The 23,530-nt window shown below is 40.6% G+C and overlaps 2 protein-coding genes across 5 annotated transcripts in view; one reads left to right on the plus strand and one right to left on the minus strand.

The window, feature by feature from the left end:
• Positions 1 to 5,284: 5,284 nt before the first annotated feature.
• On the minus strand, positions 5,285 to 10,768 carry LOC140488670 (uncharacterized). Of its 3 annotated transcripts, XM_072588132.1 has the most exons (3): positions 10,673 to 10,768; positions 9,531 to 9,692; positions 5,285 to 7,322 (listed from the first exon to the last, which is right to left on the minus strand). In XM_072588132.1, the coding sequence occupies exons 1-3, from the start codon at positions 10,766 to 10,768 to the stop codon at positions 6,504 to 6,506; spliced, it is 1,077 nt and encodes a 358-aa protein (XP_072444233.1). In that variant the 3' UTR covers positions 5,285 to 6,503. The 3 variants fall into 3 exon arrangements, 1 of the variants encoding a protein (XP_072444233.1); XR_011963047.1 differs by lacking the exon at positions 10,673 to 10,768 and having other exon boundaries at positions 5,285 to 7,583; positions 9,531 to 10,661; XR_011963048.1 differs by lacking the exons at positions 5,285 to 7,322; positions 10,673 to 10,768 and adding an exon at positions 9,312 to 9,397 and having other exon boundaries at positions 9,531 to 10,661.
• rigi (RNA sensor RIG-I) overlaps positions 10,746 to 23,530 on the plus strand; it is a 56,508-nt gene continuing 43,723 nt past the window's right edge. The window contains exons 1-4 of one of the 2 annotated variants that reach the window (XM_072588128.1): positions 10,746 to 10,905; positions 12,987 to 13,118; positions 14,401 to 14,582; positions 22,479 to 22,629. In XM_072588128.1, coding sequence (XP_072444229.1) covers positions 10,800 to 10,905; positions 12,987 to 13,118; positions 14,401 to 14,582; positions 22,479 to 22,629 — 571 coding nt within the window. In that variant the 5' untranslated portion in view covers positions 10,746 to 10,799. Of the gene's footprint in view, positions 10,906 to 12,177; positions 12,377 to 12,986; positions 13,119 to 14,400; positions 14,583 to 22,478; positions 22,630 to 23,530 lie in introns of those variants that run through there. The other variant, XM_072588129.1, reaches the window with a different exon arrangement.

Below are 23,530 nucleotides of genomic sequence, written 5' to 3' on the forward strand. Positions count from 1 at the left end.
AAACTTTTTATGCAATGAATGATGAGGATCTGAAGTGTACTACTTCGGGGGGTGGGGGCGGTAGATTGAATTTTGGTTTTCAATGAATATTATCTGAAAAGAAAAATATTGTAGACTTGGGGAAGAGGATGGGATAGTGGGACTAGCTGAGAGCAGATTCTTCCAGAGAATCAGCGCAGGTATTTTAGACCACCTATGTTGTTAGTTGGTTTGTCACCTTTTAGACATAGAGCTACTGCTGAACCATTATTTTAATTACCTTAAAATAATAAAAAGTCAATACAAGAGGCTGTTGTTTCAGGTGGGAGTTACAGTACAGTACAAGTTGCATAAACATGAGCAATTATAGAAGATGATTAAACCATTAAATAGTTATTATAACTGAGATTAACTAAGTACACTCCCTCTCCCTACTACCTTCCTGCACTACTCTACTAGTCACAACATAAGTTGAAATGCATCTGTGGAGAGAAATCAGAGTTAACGTTTTGAGTCAAATGACCTTTCCTCCGAACTTTCTCCACAGATGTTGCTAGACCTGCTGAGCTTTTCCAGTAATTTCCATTATTGTTTTTGATTTACAGCATCTGCACTTCTGTTGATGTTTATAAATTGAAATGCTATACTCATTACTGATATGGTCAGTTATGTACTTTAGCTAAGGGACTCTTGTGTAGTTTTAGTGTCCCTACCTTTGAGACAGGACACCCAGATGTGTCATGACATTTCTGAATAGATTGTTCAGAAAACATTGATACTTCATATTAGGTTTGGAATAAAATAATTATCTAGGAGGGTTCTTTAATAAATAGGAAAATTATTGATTTACTGTGAAAACAGGATTTTATAGCAAATATGTGAAGCTGATTAACACAATTTGAAATAGGAAAGTATAAATTTTTCAGGGGAGGCAATGGCCTAGTGGTATTATCGTTTGACTATTAATCCAGTGAACTAGGTAATGTCCTAAGGACCTGGGTTCAAATCCTGCCATGGCAGATGGCAGAATTTGAAATCAATACCAAATCTGGAATTAAGAGTCTAATGAGGACCATGAAACCGTTGTCAATTGTTAGAAAAATCCATCTGATTCACTAAAGCCCTTTAGGGAAGGGAACTGCCATCCTCATCTGGTCTGGCCTACATATGGTTGACTCTAAACTGTGTTCTGGGCAATTAGGCTGGCCTAGGCAGTGACACCCTCATCTCATGAATGAATATTAAAGAAATTTTAGAAATGTCCCCACTGTACACACAATTCAATGGAAAAAAGGTGGAGACATTTCTTTATAGAGATTAATACTGGGGGATAATAAAACTTGACAAATATTTGTTCTTCAGAGAAAAACTGTTAAAGTAAAAATTGTTCACAATGGCATGCATTCTGTCACACACTAACTCGTGTCAGTCAACATAGGCAGTTGTCAATGGGAACAACAGTTTATTCAGTGGAAAATTCCGAGCCTTTCAGCAGAATAGTTGCATTGGTTTTATCACATTTCACATTGGAATCTCCAAAAGGCTTTTCACAGGGATGAGCTGAGTAGCTTTCTCTATGGCTGTACCCCAACTGAACTCCAAACAATATTCAAAGCAAAGCATAAACCCATTCAGGTGATTTCCAGGAAATAAGTCAGCACAATCCAAACAAATATGGCTATATCCTTTTAGGACCCTGTTTTATAAACAGAAACCTTCAGGTATCTCTTCAGCAGTCAGAATGAGCCACTGTTAACAAACCTTTAAACTTGAACCATAGAAACAAAATTGAACCACCTTCATAAAGGACGCTGATTAGGAGCAGAAACATTTGCATGTTAAAGACATTAATGATATGGGTGGGAAAAGTTGGTCAGGGAATAGATCTAATTAGATGTCTCTCTGATGTGAAAAATGTAAAACTAACATTAGATGAGCTACAGTCTATGTTGGCAATAATTAAAAATTAATTGGTTTACACAAAAAGTGGACATTTGGCCCATTAATGACACTGTCATCTACTTGATAGATCAAACTAAGTCATCCCATTCCCTGCTTTTCCTCAGCAGCCTTGTGAACTCTTAAGATATAAAAGAGACCTACATGGCAACTTTTTCACACAGAGGATAGTATGTGTATGGAATGAGCTGCTGGAGGAAGTGGTGGAGGCTGGTACAATTGCAACATTTAAGAGGCATTTGGATGGGTATATGAATAGGAAGGGTTTGGAGGGATATGGGCCGGATGCTGGCACGTGGGACTAGATTGGGTTGGGATATCTGGTCAGCATGGACAGGTTGGACTGAAGGGTCTGTTTCCATGCTGTAACATCTCTATGACTCGTAAGTATTTATCCAAATAGCTGTTTAAAGTTGTAATTAAATTTTCTTCCCCAACCTTGAGGAAGTGCATTCAGATCATAACTTCTGCATGTTCCAGAAATAAATCTCTGGTTCGTTTTAAATCTGTGTCATGGTTTACCAACTGTCCTGCCACCGAAAACTGTTTCTCCTCATTTCCAAGTTTTCGTTTCACGAGGCTGGCACTAAACTAGACCATGTACTTGGTCAAACAGCAATGTTGTAGCTTTTACAGAACATCTTAAACAATAGAGAGAGAAAAGAGACACTGAGGGGTTTAAGGGGGGAATTCTAGGGCTTGGGACTTCAGCAGCTTCAGGCTTGGCTGCTAATGATGGAGATGTACAAGTGGGTTGGAACTGGAGGATTACTGTTAACCGAGAAAACTGTCAGGCTGGAAGAGAATCCAGAGACTAGAATGGGAGGTCAAGGGCATGGAAAGACTTGGAACCTGGGATAGGAGGAGACATGCCTGCCATTCTATGATTAATTAAGTTTCTGCTTGGATATTAGATTTGTCAAGGTCTCTTTAAGCCCCTTAGTTCTGGATAGACCAAACTTGGTTAAAAGAAATTGTGTTGAAGTTGACTTGACTTTTATATAAATACACGTGCAGTCTGGACACCTTTTTTTCCAGTTCGGAGGTAACCTCTGAAACATAATTATAAATGTGATTTCAAGAAGTGTTAATTATTCTTCTAAGCCCAGAATAGCAATCAATTGTGTCATTGAGGAAATAGAATATACAAGACTGACTACAATTGAGGAAAGTTAAAAATCACACAACATCAGGTTATAGTCCAACAGGTTTGGAAGCACTAGCTTTCGGAGCGCTGCTCCTTCATCAGGTGGCAACGCTCCAAAAGTTAGTGTGCTTCCAAATAAACCTGTTGGACTATAACCTGGTGTTGTGTGATTTTTAACTTTGTACACCCCGGTCCAATACCAGCATCTCCAAATTACAATTGAGGAGATTTCTTTGTGACCCCTGTCCTCTAGGAGAACCAGCTTCAGTTCTTGGAATAGCTACGATTGAAAAGAAAGACAGATTTGTAATTATAGAGTCCCATTTGAAACTTCAGGACATTCCCTTGCACTTGATCACAATGATCAGTGCCAGAACTCATTGTTGCTCTGTGCACAGAAATCTCAATGTGATAATGACCAGATATTTTTTTCTCTTTGGTGATAGTGGCTAAAGGACAGTAGAACTGGCATGGTATTTTTTTTTGTGTCCACCCAAAAGCACAGATAAAGCCTTGGTTTAATATCTCATTTAATATCTCAGGTAGTACAGCATTTTCTCAATATAGTTTTGATACTATCATTTTGGATCTGGTCCTGAGGTCTTTGTAGTTACTGTAGAAATACTTAATGCAGGGACAATCCAAGGAGAGAGCAGTAGGGTCAGATTTTGAATTGGTATTGCAAAAGGCCACATGGATGTGTTGGGCCTACCTTCTATGTTTCTATGAATGTGAATCCCCAAGGATAACCTGAGAGAAATGGAAAACTCATGCTATCCTGAGAGAAGTTGGGATAAAACATCTTGATAGCACAGAATAAAAAGAATTCTCAAAGGTGCAAATGTGTAAAACGTTAAGCTGAAAGTACTTGAAGGAAGGCCTTCACTGGCATGAAAATTCACATAAAGTTATTTCAAGATTAAATAGAGATATTTAATCAAGTGGCTCAAGGAAAAGTATTTCCAGTTTTGTTACACGTTGGTAACAGAAGCATCGAAGTATGTTGAACTTTTTACCTGATTGCATTTTGTCTAGAATCATGTCCCACTCCAGAGGATATCCCATTTGACAGAAACATTGTCATATTTAAATTTTAAGATTAAGGAGATGCATGTGTTGAAACCTCACCCAAGCATCAACTCAGAATATAAATGCCTGTTAGACCTTTTGATAAATATTAGGGGCGAGGAAATGGTGAAATCAGTAAGGTGTGATAATTAGAGACAGTTATCATATAGAATATTTTCATAATTGTTGAGATTTTCTGAAGTGAAAAATGTTATACTAAGCAATAAATAATTAGAACATAATGCAACAGCTTGGGTCGTCATGCAATGATCAGCAGTCTCCATCAGTAATTAAACAACATTGTAAAGATCATGGGTTTTTTTTCCCCAAATTTTTGCTATTTTCTCTCTTCTGATCTTTATCAAATGTCATTAAAAGCAATTATATTTAGAGTTGCAGTCTGAAAGTATGTTCATCACATACATTATTTTGATATTAATGCTGAAATATGATGATGTTTTTCACAAATGGGAATTCTTATAACATGGAGTATAATCCCAGAGAAAATTGGGAGCACGAAGGCATTGATGTTTAGGAGGTACTTAGGTTTGGAGGCAGCAATGAGTTGAGACCAATCATAGTGCTAACTGATGGGACGTCTCTTGTCAAATGGAGGGGGTATTGCTGGCAGGAAGATGATGATGAAGATGTAGCAGGTTCAGTAGTAACTTCCAAATTGGGACTGTATTTCTGCAAAAATAGCAAACATTGTGTCTAATTGGTAGCATTTTAGAGCCAGCACAGATGTCAGATAAACAGCTTGCTTCTCCAGTGTATGATTCGATGAGGTACAGGTTTTGGAGTTGGCACATGTACAAAGAGGGGAGTGGACGTTTTGGGAGCTCTGAGAATGAGCAAGATGAGCACTGAGTTGTGGATGGACAGGATCCAAGAGACACACCAAGATCTGTAATCAGATGTGCAAAGAGTGCATATGTACTGGCAGAGAGTGTGACCAGAGTGCTGCATTAAAGTTGACTCTTATATATTAATATCACAGAAATGATATGATTGGCTAAATTTGTCCTATGAATCATACCTGGAGCCTGCACTGCTGTAAGTGACTAGCATTGATTTAACACGCATCATTTTTATCATTTTGAATTGAATTGAATTGAATTTATTGTCACATGTACCGAGGCACAGTGAAAAGCTTTGTCTTGCAAGCAATACAGGCAGATCACAGAGTTAAGTAGCATAGATAGTAAATAATAGGCAAACAGTGGCAAAATCAATAATACAAGTACAAGCAAATGTTAAGAGTTTGTGAGTCCATTCAGTATTCTAACAACAGTAGAATGGAAACTGTTACGAAATCGGCTGATGCGTGTGTTCAGGCTTCTGTACCTTCTCCCCAATGGTAGAGTTTGTAGAAAAACATTGCCAGGGTGGGATGGATCTTTGAGAATGCTGGCGGCCTTTCCTTAACAGCAAGCCTGGTAGATGGATTCTATAGATGGGGAGGTTGGCCTTTGTGATTGTCAGGGCCAAGTTTGTCACTCACTGTAACCATCTCTAATCTCGAATGGTACAGTTGCTATACCAGGTAGTGATACATCCAGACAGAATGCTCTTGATGGCACACCTGTAAAAGTTGGCAAGGGTAATTGCTGTTATGCCAGATTTCCTCAGCTGCCAGAGGAAGAACAGACGTTGTTGGGCCTTTGTGACCAGTGCGTCCGCATGAAGAGTCCAAGAAAGCTTGTTGTGAATGACGACTCCCAGGAGCTTGACATTCTCCACTCCTTCTACCTCTGTGCTATTAATGTGTAGTGGGGCATGAGTAACATCCCACCAAAAGTCAATAATGAGTTCTTTGGTTTTGCTGGCATTGAGAACCAGGTTGTTCTCAGTGCACCATCTTTCCAGTTCTTCCACCTCCCATCTGTATCCTGTTTCGCCGCCATCTGAAATTCAACTGACTATGGTGATGTCATCAGTGAACTTGTAAATGGCATTAGTCTGGTATTTGATGACGCGCTCATGGGTATACAGTGAGTACACTAGGGGGCTGAGTACACACACCTGGGAGGCCTCAGTGTTGAGTGTTGGTGACAATGAAATATTGTCCCCAATCTTTATTGATTATGGCCTGTGGGTCAGGAAACTGAGGCTCCAGTTGCAGAGAGTGGGGCTTTTTCCGAAATCACTAAGTTTAGTAATCAGTCTCGAGAGGATAATAGTGTTGAAGGCTGAACTGTAGTCAATGAGCAGGATTCTTACTTAGCTGTTCTTGGTGTCAAAATGTTCTAGGGAGGAGTGAAGGGCAAGTGATATGGCATCTGAAATGGATCTGTTGGTTTGATGGGCAAATTGGAGTCAGTCAAGAGTAGTGGGAGGCTGGAGTTGATTAATGCCATGACCACTTCATGAGCACCAAAGTTCGGGCCACTGGGCAGTAGTCATTGAGACAGGCTGCATGAGCCTTCTTAGCCACAGGGATGATGTTGGCCCTCGCAAAACAGGCAGGGACAGTGGCCTGCTGCAGGGAGAGGTTGAAGATGTCTGAGAAGATCTCTGCCAGTTGACCTGCGCATGCTCTGAGTGCACAGCCTGATACTCCGTCTGGTCCCATTGCCTTCCTTGGATTCACACAAAGGAAAACTGATCTGACCTCTGGTGCAGTGACTGTTGGGATAGGTTTGTCAGGACTTGTCAGAATAGGTGTTACCACTCCGCCGAAATTCTGCTCAAAGCGAGCATAGGTGTTGAGACGATCTGGGAGGGATATGTCATCGTCTGCTATCTTACACTGTCTCTTTTTAGAACCTGTGATGTCATTCAGTCCTTGCCATTGTCGCCGGGTGTCTGCCTGGGTCTCTAGTTTGGATTGGCACTGGTCCTTGGCTGTCTTAATGGCTCTATGAAGGTCATACTTGGATTCCTTATATTTGAGTGGGTCTCTTGATCTGAAGGCCTCACACCTGGTTTTTAGCAGGTTCCATAATTTCTGCTGGGGAACACCTGGGTTGACTTCCTCGGTATACAGTCCTCCACATACTTGCTGGTAAAGTCTGTGATGGTGTGGCGTAATTGTCCAAGGTACCTGCAGACTGTTTGAACATGGCCCAATCAGCCAATTCCAGACAGCACCGGAGTTGATCCTCTGCCTCCTCCGACCAGCACTGGACCTGTATCCACGACGGGAGGTCTCCTGCTTGGGTTTTGCCTGTAAGCGGGAGAAGAAACACGGCACTGTGGTCGGAGTTCCGGAAAAGAGGGCGGGTGATGGAGCGGTAGGCATCCTTCACAGTATAGGAGAAAGTGAGGACTGCAGATGCTGGAGATCAAAGCTGAAAATGTGTTGCTGGAAAAGTGCAGCAGGTCAGGCAGCATCCAAGGAGCAGGAGATTCGACGTTTCGGGCATTAGCCCTTCTTCAGGCATTCTTGAATCACTGCAGTCCGTGTGGTGTGGATACGTCTACAGTGCTGTTAGGAAGGGAGTTCCACAATTTTGACGCAGTATCAGTGAAAGAACAGTGATATAGTTTCAAGTTAGGATAGACTTGGAGATGCTCTTGTAGGTGGTGGTGTTCTCATGCATTAGTTACCTGTGTTACATGAGGTCCTACATGAGGTGTGGAAGGTGTTATTAAAGGAGCCTGGTGAGTTACTGCAGTGCATCTTGTAAACGGTACACATTGCTGTCACTGTGCAATGGTGATCAATGTCTGGAGTATATGCTCCCTGTATATTTTATAAGGGAGAGTCAAAGAAACAGTTCAAAAGCACAGGCCAGGGTGGGTGAAAAAAGAATTATATTTTTTAGACCATTTGAGTATTGATGGCTGTTGAACAAAAAAAAACATATTGGATCTCCTACAGGAACTCTAACTTTATAAATGATGGCATAGAGAAAGCCTTTATAAAATATTGATTAGGCTTCAGCTGGAGTATTGTGTTCAATTCTGGGCACAGCAACAGGGGAAAATTTGAAATTTATTAGAATAATCTGGAAAGTTTGTTAGCCAAGAACTTTAGTTGTTTTGTTCTTGACCCCATTGTCCTTGCAAATAAATCCCCATCTCTAACCTGTTCTCCCCAAAGTCCTTGAGTTTTGATACCCTAATATAAGTCCCTCCAATCAGACTTCCAGTCTAAACCAAAGCACTTTATCCTTGGTGATTTATTTTGATCCTGGGACAAGTTTCTTACCACACTAAGATCACCTATTAGTGATTAGCTAACTGCAGTCATGTTTCATTTCATCTGTTACTGAGATTTTTGTTATCTTTACAGTTGACTATTCCAATGCATTCTAAGCTGGCCTCCCACATTCTGCCCTCTGTAAATATGAACTCATCCCAAACTTTGCTGTCTTGTTTTTAGTGTGCCAAGTTGCATCCACCTATCATATCTATGATCCCTAACATACATTAACTCCTGTTCCAGCAACACCTTGATTTTAAAATTCTCATCCTTGTTTTCAAAACCCCATCATGGCTTCACCCCTGTATATCTTCCATCTCAGGAATAAAGGCAGTGAGCCTGAAGCATGGAGAGATAAGCTAGAGGAGGATGGGGGTGGGGAGAGAGTAGCATAGAGTACAATGGGTGAGTGGGGGAGGAGATGAAGGTGATAGGTCAAGGAGGAGAGGGTGGAGTGGATAGGTGGAAAAGAAGATAGGCAGGTCGGACAGGTCAAGGAGACAGTAACTGAGCTGGAAGTTTGAAACTAGGATGAGGTGGGGGAAGGGGAAATGAGGAAGCTGTTGAAGTCCACATTGATGCCCTGGGGTTGAAGTGTTCCGAGGCAGACGGAACACTTCAACCCCAGGGCATCAATGTGGACTTCAACAGCTTCCTCATTTCCCCTTCCCCCACCTCATCCTAGTTTCAAACTTCCAGCTCAGTTACTGTCTCCTTGACCTGTCCGACCTGCCTATCTTCTTTTCCACCTATCCACTCCACCCTCTCCTCCTTGACCTATCACCTTCATCTCCTCCCCCACTCACCCATTGTACTCTATGCTACTCTCTCCCCACCCCCACCCTCCTCTAGCTTATCTCTCCATGCTTCAGGCTCACTGCCTTTATTCCTGATGAAGGGCTTTTGCCCGAAACGTTGATTTCACTGCTCGTTGGATGCTGCCTGAACTGCTGTGCTCTTCCAGCACCACAAATCCAGTATTTGATTTTCAGCATCTGCAGTCATTGTTTTTACCTTATCTTCCATCTCATTCAACCCTTTTCCCTACAAGTTGATGGTGGTATGTACGTAGCAATTGATCTGTAATGCATTGCCTGAAAAAGTGTTGAAAGTAAATTCCATAGTATCATTAAAGACGGAATTGGATAAATTCTTAGAAGGGAGAAAATTGCAAGATTTCAGGGAAAGGATCTGGGATTAACTGAATGGTTCACTTAAAGAGCTGACCTGGATACATGGGCTGAATGTTCTCCTTCTATGAGCAAGATTCTGACTCCATGATTGAAACGAATGCAGGAGGCCACTGTGGATTTCATTAATTTTATACAATCTTGCACAAGGAGGTCTCCACCTCAGTCGGAAACAGGTCTTGCTCCTGTGCGAACCTGACTGACAAAACAGTTAAGCATTCTGGCATTAACGTTAGCCTCAGAGTGCAAACAGGAGTAAACTACTCTGAAGGGCAGTTGAACAGAAATGACTGGTCTATAGTGGTGTTAGAAAACAGGCCTGGGAACTCCAGTACTGTGAATGAACACTTAAACTGGGTAGCATTTTGCAGAGCATAAGCTGTGAGTTATTTACCTGGGGGGAGTAGACAGTGGTATCGGCAAGTAAGGCTGAGAAAAATCGTGATGAACTGAAAACAAGAAATGGCTATTTGCATTTATATAGTGCCCTTAATCTAGTAACATGTCCCAAAGTGTATCACACATACATTAGCACACAAAAAAAACCAAGTCACATAAGTCAAATGATCAAAAGCAGGCCAGTTTAGCAATAGAGTTTTAAATTTGGTGAAGGGATTAAAATCGGGCCAGCACTGAAGGTGAGCGTTAGAGAAGTTCAGAGATCTGAGGACCATAGGGCTGCGAGAGATTAGGGGGCGCGGAGAAGACAAGGAAAGATTCGAAAACCTTTTAAAAATTGGGGCGTTGCTAGACAGAAGACCAGTGTTGGTGGACGATGGCCGGATTGGAATTGGCAGGCATTAGGGTTCGAGTAGTAAAAGCAAAATCGATACTTGGATGGGGTAGGCAGTGGGCTGGCGGATCAACAGGCAAAATGGGTTTGGACTTTCTTGCTTTATGCAGTCTAACAACAGATTTAGGAGGGGGGAGGCACTGTAGACGTAAACAAAAAACAAGGAAATGTTACCTTCAGAAAATGAAAGAAGGGAAATGGAAACCGATAGTGATAAATCAGAGAGAGAGAAGGGGTGGGGGGAACAGGCATGTTTATTTTCTCAGTGGTGCTGACGCAGAAATCCGCGGAGGTTCGTGACTGGATTTCTTACTCGTCAAGGGGTGAAAATGATGGCTAATAAATGTTAAATGTAGATCCGCAAGAAACTGAAACTTAAGTGGCACCTGATTTCCTGGAAATTGCACAGTGTAGGCGGAGTCGCCGAGCTGATATTTAGTTGTATGGAAGTCATGCAGATCGCCAAGACAGCGGAAGAGCATTCCACAACAGTCACGGTTATAAAGATTTAAAATGACCGACGTCCAGAAAGAAAACTTGAAATTATGGCGACATTATATCACTGGAATTCTTCGCCCTACGTATATTCACGGATTCCTCACGTCTTTCTTTTCACCAGGTACGTAAGGTTGTAATAGTTGATCTTTCAATACTGGCTGTTGCATTTATTTTTCCGCTGGTGCGATTTTAAACATATCTGCCCGTGCATCGTGATTTTCCTCTGAAATGTTACAATCGACGGTAGCATGAACAAACAACAATGTGGGATCATTCATTACTTCCGCCCTCAGCTAGCGAAACGAAAACTCCCTAAATTAAAGGAAATTGTGTTGGAATGGATGTTGGGATTGAATATGTAAACATGCTAATTATGATTCTGCTGGGTCTATCTTAATAAATAAGTATGTCTGTTACAGAAACTGCACCCAGGCTTCAAGGATTAACACAGGAGTTTGTGAGGAAGACTGTTTCAGTCAAAATGTGTGGTGCTGGAAAAACACAGCAGGTCAGGCAGCATCCAAGGAGCAGAAGAGTCGACGTTTCGAGCCTAAACTCTTCATCGGGATTTTCCTGCTCCTCGGATGGTTCCTGACCTGTTGTGATTTTCCAGCAACACATTTTAATAGCATATGTAAATAGTCCATTAGCTAGATGTGTTTTTCGGCTAACAAATGGGCCTTTAATTTTTTTTTAACATGACTGTGCCTTTCCATAACGAACTGTGGACTCGTGTGGGGTTCCAGATTGCGTCTGATGTGTCAAATATCTTCTGATCTTTTAACCAACTAAAACTTGTTAAGATCTTCTGCCACTCGAAGTTGTTTTGTTCATTATTCGAGGTGAAATCCCATAGTGCACCACACCGGCCAAGGCTGATGGATCCTTGCTTAGAATTACCTGACTGCAGAGCTGAGATCCTGTGGTATGATTCCTCATGGTGTTCACAGCCAGCTGCTTGGTGTGAAAAATAAAAAGAAATACTGACAAAGGGGAAGTGGGTGTCCTTCCAGTTTTCCTTGATGAAACTCGAGCAGAGGACTCTTTGGCAGCTGCATTTTCTTTTGCTGGAAATCCCCAAGAGGCTGCAAAAGTAATGTCTTTAGACTCTGGATTTTGCTTTTAATCAACTTATTCAGAACCATTATGACACGCCTCTCGAGCAGATGGAACTTGAACACATGCCTCCGAATCCAGAGGAAGGAACACTACCACTACACAAGAGACTCTGGCTTTTAGATACAGAGGTGTGCTCTGATCAGTGAAATTAACACTCGACTTTTTTTATTTCTCACCTGGTATGTGACTTAAATCCCATTTTTGTTTCAATAACTCGTTTGAGAGCAGTGATCCTTCACAATTGAGTTTGGAAAGATGATTCTAAAGCTCTCCACTTTGGAGACTTTTTCACAGCTTGTGGCTGAGTCTGTTGTGGACTCATTGATGAGAGATTAACAGCTGTGAATAGTCAACAGCTCTTAATTAATAATTTGAAGGGTGGCTTAACCCAACACATTAAATCTGATTTTTCTCCGCAGATGCTGCCAGACCTGCTGAGCTTTTCCATCAATTTCTGTAACAAACTAAGTAAGGTGGGTTGGATTTGTTGGTTTCGATGATGCTTGGGAAAGGAAATCTTCCTTTGTTCTGGTTCATATGCTCCTCAGAGATCCCCCACCAGGATTATCCTGGAGTCTCCAAGAATTTAAAGGGGCATTTAGAAAGAAAAACATTGTGCTTAAATAAGATTTCCTTGAATATTTTCACAAGTTAGCAAAATACAAGATATTGAGGGAAGAAAAATATTGTATGTCCAGGATCAGCCAATGAGTTGATGTCAAGATTAGAGTGGTGCTGGAAAAGCACAGCAGGCCAGGCAGCATCTGAGGAGCAGGAAAATCGACATTTTTGGGCAAAAGCCCTTCCACAGGAATGATGCTGCGAGCCTCGGGGGTGGAGAGACGAGTTGATGGTTCAGTCTGCTGTTTGAAGGCATAGTGATTGACATGTTCAGTGAGTAGTGGGAGGGATGGGATGTAATATCATGAAACCTCCAAGATTAGATCCAATTAAAGTCAGAAACCTTTGTACGTGTGACCTTTTCCTTCCTGGTTTGTACATTTCATCTTGTTTCATGCTTGGTGATCATGTTGGAAACTCTGTTCAATTTGGTTCATGATTTGCAATGTTCTTTTTCCCCAGTTGATACTGAGCAGATTTTATCATTAGAAGAAAAGTCAGTCATAAAGTCTGCAGAGCTCTTTCTGGACTGTCTGCTTAAGTTGGAAGAGCAAGGATGGTATCGAGCATTTTTAGATGAACTAAGAGGAGCAGGTGGGTGAGTGAATTTTGCAGAAAAGCCACACTTCTCCTCCTCTTCAGGTTTTGTTCTCAACCGAAGTCTTTTTTTCCCCATTGTGTATTATCACTATTTACATAAGATTCATGAAAAGTACACCATTAAGTTATCACTAGTTTATCAATACCTCAACTCATTGGTTAACATTTTATAAACTTCTCACAAAGAATGGAGAATTTGCAACATTTAATGAGCAACCTGTTTCATCAGCTAGGACACAAAAGCATTATTTGCATTTAGTGGTTTCAGTAGTAAGTTGTGCAGTGGACACAGATCACTCGTAAAGAAATGCTAACAAATTCAAATAAATGCTAGAAAATATTGGGAGATTTGTGTTTTTATTGATAAGATTTTATTTTTTTTCTTTTAATGAGTAAGTGACATAACTTGAAACAATACAGAGTAATTATAGACCAGGATTTGGATTCAAAGACATTGGAATTCTGAAGAAATTGAGCACTGTAGAGATGAAGTGGGATCGTTGGTTGAGGTAGAAGATTACCAATGATCTTATTGAATGATACAGAAGGCTTGAAAAGCTGATTTACTTTTTCCTGCTTCTTATCCCATGCTTTTTCCTTGAACTAATTGAGTAATCAAAGGTAAAGCAAATGATTAGCTGATGGGCACAATTTTTTCACAGTCCCTTTTGACTTATGATTGAAGATAAACATTTGAGCACTTGATCGCACTATTGTTCATTCTGGTATAACACCAGCATGCATTAATAAAACATATTTAATATGGTTAGTAACATATTGGTGTTTAGAGGCAGCAGAAGGCTTTATTTCTCGGGAGGCAGTTGGAGGCAAGATAGTGTAGTGGTATTATCACTGGACTGTTAATCTAGAGACCTAGGTAACATTCTAAGGATGTGGGTTCAAATCTCACCACAGCAGATTATAGAATTTGAGTTCAATAAAAAATCCGGAATTAAGATTTAATGACCACAGATCAATTTGCAGACAAAAACTGCCTAGTTCACTAATGTCCTTTAGGGAAAAAAAACACCATCTTTGCCTAATTTGGTCTATGTGTGACTCCCACAGCAATATTGTTGACTCTTAATTGTTCTCTGGGCAATTGGAGATGAGCAATAAATGCTAGCCTAGCCAGCGATGCCTTCATCCCATGAATGAATTTTAAAAGTCATATGGTGAAACTTTCCTGAATATACCAAACCAGAGTCAGCAATACGTTTTGAAACTAAGATGTATAAAATGTTTCATGTTAATGCTCTGAATGTTCTGTTTGCAGATTATACTGGCCTAGAGCAAGCCATTGAAAATGCTGACTTCACTGAAATTGCAAAATTGGAGGAGCCTAAAAAACTCCTGGAGCGCATTTTGCCAACAATCGTTTCCAATATAAAACCATGTGAAGTTATTAATTTTATGCCAACATGTCTCCGACCCAGGGAATGTGAAGAGATTATACAGGTATTTCTGATGGTCTGAGAGATGTGGGGAAGCAGTTTGGGACACCAACTCTCCAAGATTGTCCTGCAGTCTCAGAGATTAATAACAATCTTAGAGTCATAGAGTTGTACAGCATGGAAACAGACCCTTTTGTCCAACGCATCCATGCCGATCAGATATCCTAAATTAATCTAGTCCCATTTGCCAGCACGTGGCCCATATCCCTCTCAACCCTTCCTATTCAATTACCGATCCAGATGCCTTTTAAATGTTGTAATTGTACCAGCCTCCACCACTTCCTTTGGCAGTTCATTCCATACACACACCACCCTCTGTGTGAAAAAGTTGCCTCTTACGTCCTTTCTAACTCTTTCCCCCTCACCCTAAACCTATGTCGTCTTTGGCAAGGCAAATCAAGGCAGGACATAAACACTTAATGGTAGGATCCTGGAGAGTGTTGTTGAACAAAGACCTTGAAGTGCAGGTTCATAGTTCCTTGAAAATAGAATCTCAAGAAGATCGAATAGTGAAGAAGGCGTTTGGTATGCTTTCCTTTATTGGTCAGAGCATCGAATATATGAGTTGGGAGGTCATGTTGTGGCTGTACACTTCATTGGTTAGGCTATGTTTGGAATATTGCATGCAATTCTGGTCACCCTGCTATAGGAAGGATGTTGTGAAACTTGAAAGGATTCAGAAAAGATAGAGTTCGAGGGTTTGAGCTATAGGGAGAGGCTGAATAGACTGGGGATATTTTCTCTGGAGCATTAGAGGCTGAGGGGTGACCGTAGAGGTTTATAAAATCATGAGGGGCGTGGATAGGGTAAATAGACAAGGTCTTTTCCATGTGTTGGGAATCTTCTGGAGTTCGTGGCGGATAATACCAAGTGACAAAACAGAACAACATTTAAAATTTTTTTTTAAATTATCTTTGAACATTTCTACAAATGAGGGATTTCTCACTTGCCCCTTATTTTAAAAGCCCACCATTGTTAGCAGTTGTGCCTTCAGCTGCCTGGGCCTCAGGCTCTGGACTGAACTCCCTGAACTTCTGACTGTCCCACACATTCCTTTTAAAATGGTCCTTGAAACCTAATTTTGGTCATCTCTGAAATATTTTAGACATAAGTACGATAGGATGTTTATGCTATGTCAACATAGAAACTTTGGCAGGCCATTTGAACCCTTGAGCCAGTTTCAGCATTCATTCAGTAAATTGGCCCTGTCAAGACTAAGTTTTTGATGAGTATTATATAGCTATGATACATAGAACCACCCACAATACTCCAATACTTGGTCTGACAGCAGCAGTTTGTAGCTGAAACATGATTTCTATTCGCTTGTGTTCCATTTCTCCAGATATAAAGGTCAGCATTTCTTTGGGATTTTTTTCATTAAAATATCATCAAGGGGTAACTAAAATAATGATCTGTTTACCTGAGCCTAGTAGTCTCTGGGGTTCTATTATTTCTATCTTTTTCACCATTTAGACCGTACCCTGTTGTGTCCTTTTATAGGTCATATTTATTTGCCGATGTTGAGTCTAATTGGCAAAGCACTTGATTTATCACTTTTTGTTAAAATCAAGCTCCTATCTACTCTCCATACAATGCCACATCTCTTTATGTCATTGGTATATTTGAATATCTGGCTTTTGTCCCATCATAAAAATCATTGATAAATAAATCACCGTTCTTCCGCTCAACTAATTTTATAAGCAGATCATAGAATTCCTACAGTGTGGAAGCAGGCATTTCGGCCCATAAAGTCCACACCTACCCTCCAAAGAGCATCCCAATATAATTCTTTTTAATTCTTTTTGCTAAAATGGACAATTTCACACGTTCGTATTAAAGCCTATTTGCCAGATCTTTGCCCTCTCACTGTCTATATCCCTTTTGTAGGTTCCTTATGTCCTCTTCACAACTCACTCTCCTACCTATCCTTCTGTTGTTAGCAAATTTAGCAACCATCCCTTTGGTCTCTTCATCCAAATCAATTTTTTTTAAATTATAAAGAGTTAAGACCCAGTACTGTCCATAATGGCACACCACTTACCACCTTGAAAAACACCCTTATGTTTCTACTTTATGCTTCGTGTTAACTAACCAGTCTTCTATCCTTCCCGAAATGTTACCCCAAACAATATAATCTTTTATTTTCCGTAGTAACCTTTGACATGGCACCGCTTCAAAAGTCGTTTGAAAGCTTAAGCTGGCTCCCCTCTGTCTATAGCACATGATGAGGGCATCACTGTCTAGTACCAGTATTTATTGCCCATCTTTATTTGCCCAGAGGGCACTGCCCAAACAACGGGTAACAATTTAACCGGACATTTATTTTGATTTGTTTCTGATTTGGATGTTGCTGAGCACGATATCGGTGGACTTTCCAGGGTGTGCCCTCTTCTGGATACCAGTCTTGAGTTCTCTTTCTCAGCTTAATTCTAGTGGGGCTCTTTGGGTATCGCAAGTCTGCGTACCAGCAGCAACTACAATGACTTGCTGTCCCAGATCCTGATGCAAATTGTAACTTTGGCCAAGGCTTGGCTTTGCTTTGAGGTTTTGCTATGGGCTGACCTAGAGTCCCTCTGTTCCTGATGCGTCCTGAATTCCCTTGATTAATTTGCTCTGGTCCTTTCTTTTATAAATATCTGAAGAAATGACTCCTAACTATTAGTATATTTTTGTTATCTGGTCTCTGGTTGGTTCCATAACGTGCAGGTCTAAGAAGTTGCCCCAAAAATATTGAATAAATTCCTAATCTAGACCACTGTTACCCATCTGATTTTTCCAATCTAAATGTAAGTTAAAATCTCCTGTGCTAATGGGGACCAGAACACCATTCCCACAAGCGACCTCTTGCTTTATTTCTACTTAGATTGCTTTTTATATATCTGTCCCTTCCTGTCATTGTTCAAATTCATTTATGAATTCATTCAGTAATTCACAAATTGATTTATGATTTTGCAGTAGCCTTTGTAAGTCACTTCTGTGTTTTCCTGAGAGATTAAATATTATGGTATGTAACCCACAAGTACATTTGTATTAGTTGATCTGAGTCCTGGAGGAACAACTTTTTCAATTTTCAATTTCTGAATCCTTCAGCAATTGATCTGATATTTTCACATCTCCTTTCTTTCATTGCCATTTTTGCAATAATTGTTTTCTTAAAGTTACTGCTTCAGGGAATCTTCTGGAAACATCCATGTTTGTTAATATATGCTATTCCTATCCTTGCTTTTAAGTACACCATCTATTAATATCCTGCAAGATGGTTCTTTGAAAGCTGGTATTAGAATTAAAGGTGCATATGTAATTAATAGTTGGAGTTACCCCACTACCTAACAAGTGTGGCATATCTGGCAAAACTTTAAGACATCTTTATGTAATCCTGGCCAACAAAAGTCTTTTAATGTTTTAGCCTGCATTTTTCTACTACCTAAAGTGACCTGCCATTGGAATTTTGTGAACCAGTCATAAAATATTTTTACCATGCTCAGATGGAACTACTGCTTGACGGTACACTGCCCATTCCTCATTTCCTCCTTAGTCTTTGCATTTCAAGGATTAACACTGTAGTATTAGTTCTGATTCAATTTCAAAGTATGGTATGATTCTTTTGATTGAGAATTTGTTTGTTTCATTTCTATGGAAGAGGATGGACTAAACATGACAACCTCACGCTCTTTAACCTTCATCCATTTTACTGAATTTTTCAAAAATTCCAATCACTGAATTTCCAAGTCTTTTTTTAATGTTGTCACCACTTCTTCCTGTCTAATTTTATGGGCCTGATATCTGGTCACAACACAGTCACAAGATAATCCAGGATGCTTGTAGCTTCTCATGTACTTTTACTTCTGTTATTTGCTCAACAGAAGGCTGGAAAAAGAGGAGGGGGTGATTGCTAATCAGAGAATGCATCACAGCTACAGAAACGAAGGTTGTTGAGAAAGGTTTGACTACTGAGTCAGTATGGGTGGAAGTTAGGAACAGCAAGGCAGCCACCTCATCGGGGGTTTTCTAAGTATAGCAGGAGAGATTGAAGAACTCATAGGCCGGCAGATTTTGGAAAACTGCAGATGTAGCAGGGTTGTTGTTATGGGTGATTTCAACTTTCCCAGTATTGACTGGAACCTCCTTAGAGCAGATGGTTTGGATGGAGCAGTTCTTGTCAGGTGTGTTCAGGAGGGTTTCCTTACTCAGTACGTAGACAGGCTGAAGAGGGAAAAGGCCATTTTCGAGTTGGTGCTTGGCAATCAGCTAGGACAGGTGTCAGATCTCGTGATGGGAGAGCACTTTGGTGACAGGGATCACAACTGCCTCACATTTACCATAGCCTTGGAGAGAGAAAGGAGTAGTTACCAAGGGAAGATGTTTAATTGAGGAAAAGGAAATTATGATGATATCAGACAGGAGTTAGGAAGTACAGACTGGGAGCAATTGTTCCACAGAACAGGCACAGTAGACATGTGGAGACTTTTTAAGGAGCGGTTGCTGCGAGTGATGCATTAATTTGTTCCTCTGAGACAGGTAAGAAGGGGTAAGATTAAGGAACCTTGGATGACGAGAACAGAGGAGCTTTTCGTCAAAGGAAAGAAAGCAGCTTATGTAAGGTGGAGGAAGCAAGGATCTAACACAGCTTTAGGCTTGCTAGAAAGGAGCTCAGAAATGAATGGAGGAGAGCCAAGAAGGGGCACGATAAAGGCTTGGCAAGAAGCATTAGGGAGAACCCAAACACATTTGACTCACATATGAGGAATAAGAGAATGATCAGGGAGAAGGTAGGGCCGATCAGGGATAGCGTAGGGAACTTGTGCGTGTAGTCTGAGAAGATAGGAGAAGCCATAAAAGAGTTTTTTGGTTCGGTTTTCACTAAGGAAAGGGAACTTGTTGTGAATGAGAACTTTGAGAAGCTGGGATACAGGCTTGAACAGATCAAGATTGATGAAGTTGATGTGCTGGAAATTTTGGCAAACATTAAGATTGATAAGTCCCCAGGGCCAGACAAAATTTATCCCAGGCTGCTCCGGGAACGAGAAAGGAGGTTGCTGAACCATTGGTAAAGATCTTTGCTTCCTCACTCTCCATGGGAATCGTACTGGAGGATTGGAAAGAGGCAAATGTTATTCTTTTTTGAAAGAAGGGTAATAGGGAAATCCCTGGCAGTTACAGACCAGTCAGTCTTACGTCTGTGGTCAGCAAAGTTTTGGAAAGAATTCTGAGGAATAGGATTTATGATTATTTGGAAAAGCATAGGGTGATTAAAGGTTGTCAGCATGGCTTTGTGAGGGCAGGTCATGCCTCACAAATCTTATTGAGTTCTTTGAGGAGGTGACAAGACAGGTGGTCGAAGGTCAAGCAGTGGATGTGGTGTATATGGACTTCAGCAAAGCACTTGATAAGGTTCCTCATGGTAGGCTCATTCATAAAGTCAGGAGGTATGGGACACAGGGAGATTTGGCTATCTGGTTTCAGAATTGGTTGGCTGACAGAAGGCAGAGAGTAGTTGTAGATGGAAAATATTCTGCCTGGAGGTCAGGGCTCTGTTTTTGGGCCTCTGCTCTTTGTAGTTCTTATAAATGGTTTGGATGTGGAGGTTGTGGTGGGTTAGTAAATTTACTGATGACACAAAGGTTGGAGATGTCGTCGACAGTATCGAGGGCTATTGCAGGCTGCAGCGTGGCATTGACAGGATGCAGAGCTTGGCTGAGAAATGGCAGATGGAGTTCAACCTGGATAAATGCAAAATGATGCATTTTGGAAGGTCAAACTCAAATACTGAATATAGGATTAAAGACAGGATTCTTGGCAGTGTGGAGGAACAGAGGGATCTGCGTGTTCAAGTACGTAGATCCTCAAAGTTGCCACCCAAGTGGATAATGTTGTTAAGAAAGCATATGATGTTTTGGCTTTCATTAACAGGGGGATCGAGTTTAAGAGCTGCAAAATTTTGCCACAGCTCTACAAGTCCCTGGTGAGGCCACACTTGGAATATTGTGTCCAGTTCTGGTCGCCCTACTATAGAAAAGATACCGAGGCTTTGGAGAGGGTGCAAAGATGGTTTAGCAGAATGTTGCCTGGACTGGAGGGCTTGCTTTATGAAGAGAGGTTGACTAGGCTTGGACTCTTCTCTCTGGAGAGAAGGAGGAAGAGAGGTGACCTATTAGAGGTATACAAGGTAATGAGAGTATAGATAGAGTCAATAGACAGAGACTTTTCCCCAGGGCAGGATTGACTGGTAAGAGGGGTCATAGTTTTATGAAATGAGAAGGGTATAGAGGGGACATCAGAGGAAGATTCTTTACGCAGAGAGTTGTAAATGCATGGAATACGTTGTCAGCGGTGATGGTGGAAGCAGAGTCATTAGGGACATTCAGGCGATTGTTGGAACATGCACATGGATCGCAATGTATTGAGGGGTGTGTAGGTTAAGTTATTTTATTTTTGATTAGGATTAATCCTCGGCACAACATCGTGGACCAAAAGGTCTGTTCTGTGCTGTACTTTTCTATGTTTTGTGTAACCGTCCTTGGTGACGCCAAACATTTTGAAACTGCCAGGTTACTTTCCAGGATAAAATCAGTTCTTTCAAGAATTTGTTATTCTCTAACTACAACTTCTCCATTTGCTAAGTTACTCTTTAATCCAACTTTGCATCTGGGACTGGATTGTAACCTCCATGCATATCTCCAATAAATACTTTCTCCTGACTTCTCTGGAATGCAAATGGTAACATCACCCTGCATCACTGGCTGGCTTGCTCCAATGTCTCTCATATATCTTTTATTAGTTTACCTCCTTGATTTGACAAGTAAGGAAACACCTCCCCTTCTGAGATGAAATATTCAGAACCTTCAGTGGTCTGACTTCCTATCAATATTTGAAGAATTTTCATGACTCTCCGAAGTGAATTCTCCCTTCTCAGTGCATTGTAAGGAAACACATTCTCTTTGTACTGCTGCTATAGCTGTAATGTCGATTCCGTTGCCCACTATCTGCTTTTTGGAAAATTCCCTAAGTGTTACAACTGCTTCAATTGACCTGCTGTTTAACTTGGCAATTAGTTTTACTGCATCAAGTCATATTCCAATGGAGACATGCTATTTTCTTTATATCACGTTCTTGTCTTTCTCCTTTTTATTAAATTTGCATCCTTTTGTTTGTTCCCAAAAACAAAAATCACTTGTCTCTGCAGATTTTCTATCCCTGCAGTTTCCCACATGACCATTAGTCTATGAGAGATCATAGGTATCTGCTGCTTCTCTGATCTTTGATACTTGGTGTTCATCTAAATAAATATTTAACTTTTACAGGAATGTTATTTCAGAGTTCTGTATTAAGTGTGAAATTTTCTATAACTTCGGTGATCAATACCACTGGTCTCTCAGCATTTCATTTTCTCTTGCAAATTTTATAAATGCTTAAGTTTCTTGCTTGTAGTTCAAAATTTTAATTGACGTGCTTCAGGAGCAAATGCATGAATATTGTTTATTTTATAGTTCCATAATCTGCAGCAAACATAGAATGCCAACGAAACTCATCAAATTTACCAATGGCACGAGTGTGGGAAGTATGGCAAATTCTAATAGCTCTGAGAAATTGCTAGAGATATGGGAAGATCGGGTGGATAGGTGATTAATGAAATTCTACATAAAAGAATGTGAAATTAATAGAAGTAGTCCATCAACAATAAACAAAATGAAAGGACCGTGGCAGGCAGATGAAAAAGTCACCAATTGAGGTGGCTACAGAAGTAGAGAATGACATTTCTTAAAAAAAACAGAAGAGCTCTCATGTGTCCAGTGATGCTCCCAATTACTGTAACATCCCTCAACCCCAAAATTCTTCTAACACCCACTCTCAGTGACCAAGCTAAAATCAAAAGTACTGAAATTCTCAACCTTTTGCACAGATTTCCGAGCGCAAAGGTTCCACAGCTGGAGCAGAGAAACTACTTGATTGTTTACAAAGGTCTGACAAACAAAGCTTTTTGAAGGAATTTCACCTTGCGTTGGAGAGGTGCAACTGTAATGCAGTGACCTTGCTCTTGTCTCCAGATTCAGGTAAAAGTAATGATACATTATAAATCCTTGTCATATGTAATCAGTAGCTGATAAGTAAGCCATGAATAATTTTGGAATATAACATTTTTATTTTTTAAATTCCCTTAATTGTATTAGCCTGTAAAGTGATTGAACTAATATTTGATAGGGCAGATCATGAGAAACTATTTAATCTGTTGAGAGAGTAATGCTAGTGGTATGGAGAAATCCAGCACAAATTGGCATGGATCATGACTTTAGAATTAAAGCCAGTCCATTCCGGGCTGCTTCCAGGCAACACATTTTCCGACTGCCAAAAAGACATTGAGGCTGCAAATCAGGTCAAAATATCAAAAATAAGATTCAAAGACTTTTTGTTTGGTAAGGATATTCAAGGGGGTTGGCTACCTCAGTTGGCTTGATGGCTACAGTGTGCTGCTAACAGCATGGCTTCAATCCCTGCCGAGGCTGAGCGCGTCTTTCCTCAACTTGCACCGCAGTGTACAAGCCATGATTAAGCTATCATTACACAATGAGGTTGCTACCTGGGGAGAGAGAAGGGTATTTAAGGTTACAGAAACAAGTCAGGAAGAAGTAATTCAGACGTAGATTGACTAAGTGTTCTAATTGACTGGTGTAACAGATTTAAGGGCCTGAATGGCCTACTCCTTTCCAATGTTCCTCATGAACCCGCAATCTAAATAGTGTTTTACTTAAATTCTAGGTTCATATACAAATCACTTGGCAATCTTACTCCCACATTGTTTGAAATGGATTACCACACTGAAAGTAACCAGGGGTGACATTTGCAGTGGGAACAGGTCTCGATGTTAATGTAATATCAGTGAAAGAAAAGCTACTGGAAAGTTTTGGAAATCACAGCGCAGCAAGCCACTAACCAGTTTGAGCAGCTTTGTAGGAG

This window comes from Chiloscyllium punctatum, chromosome 2 (genome assembly GCF_047496795.1).
Source record: "Chiloscyllium punctatum isolate Juve2018m chromosome 2, sChiPun1.3, whole genome shotgun sequence".
Classification (NCBI taxonomy): Eukaryota; Metazoa; Chordata; class Chondrichthyes; order Orectolobiformes; family Hemiscylliidae; genus Chiloscyllium; species Chiloscyllium punctatum.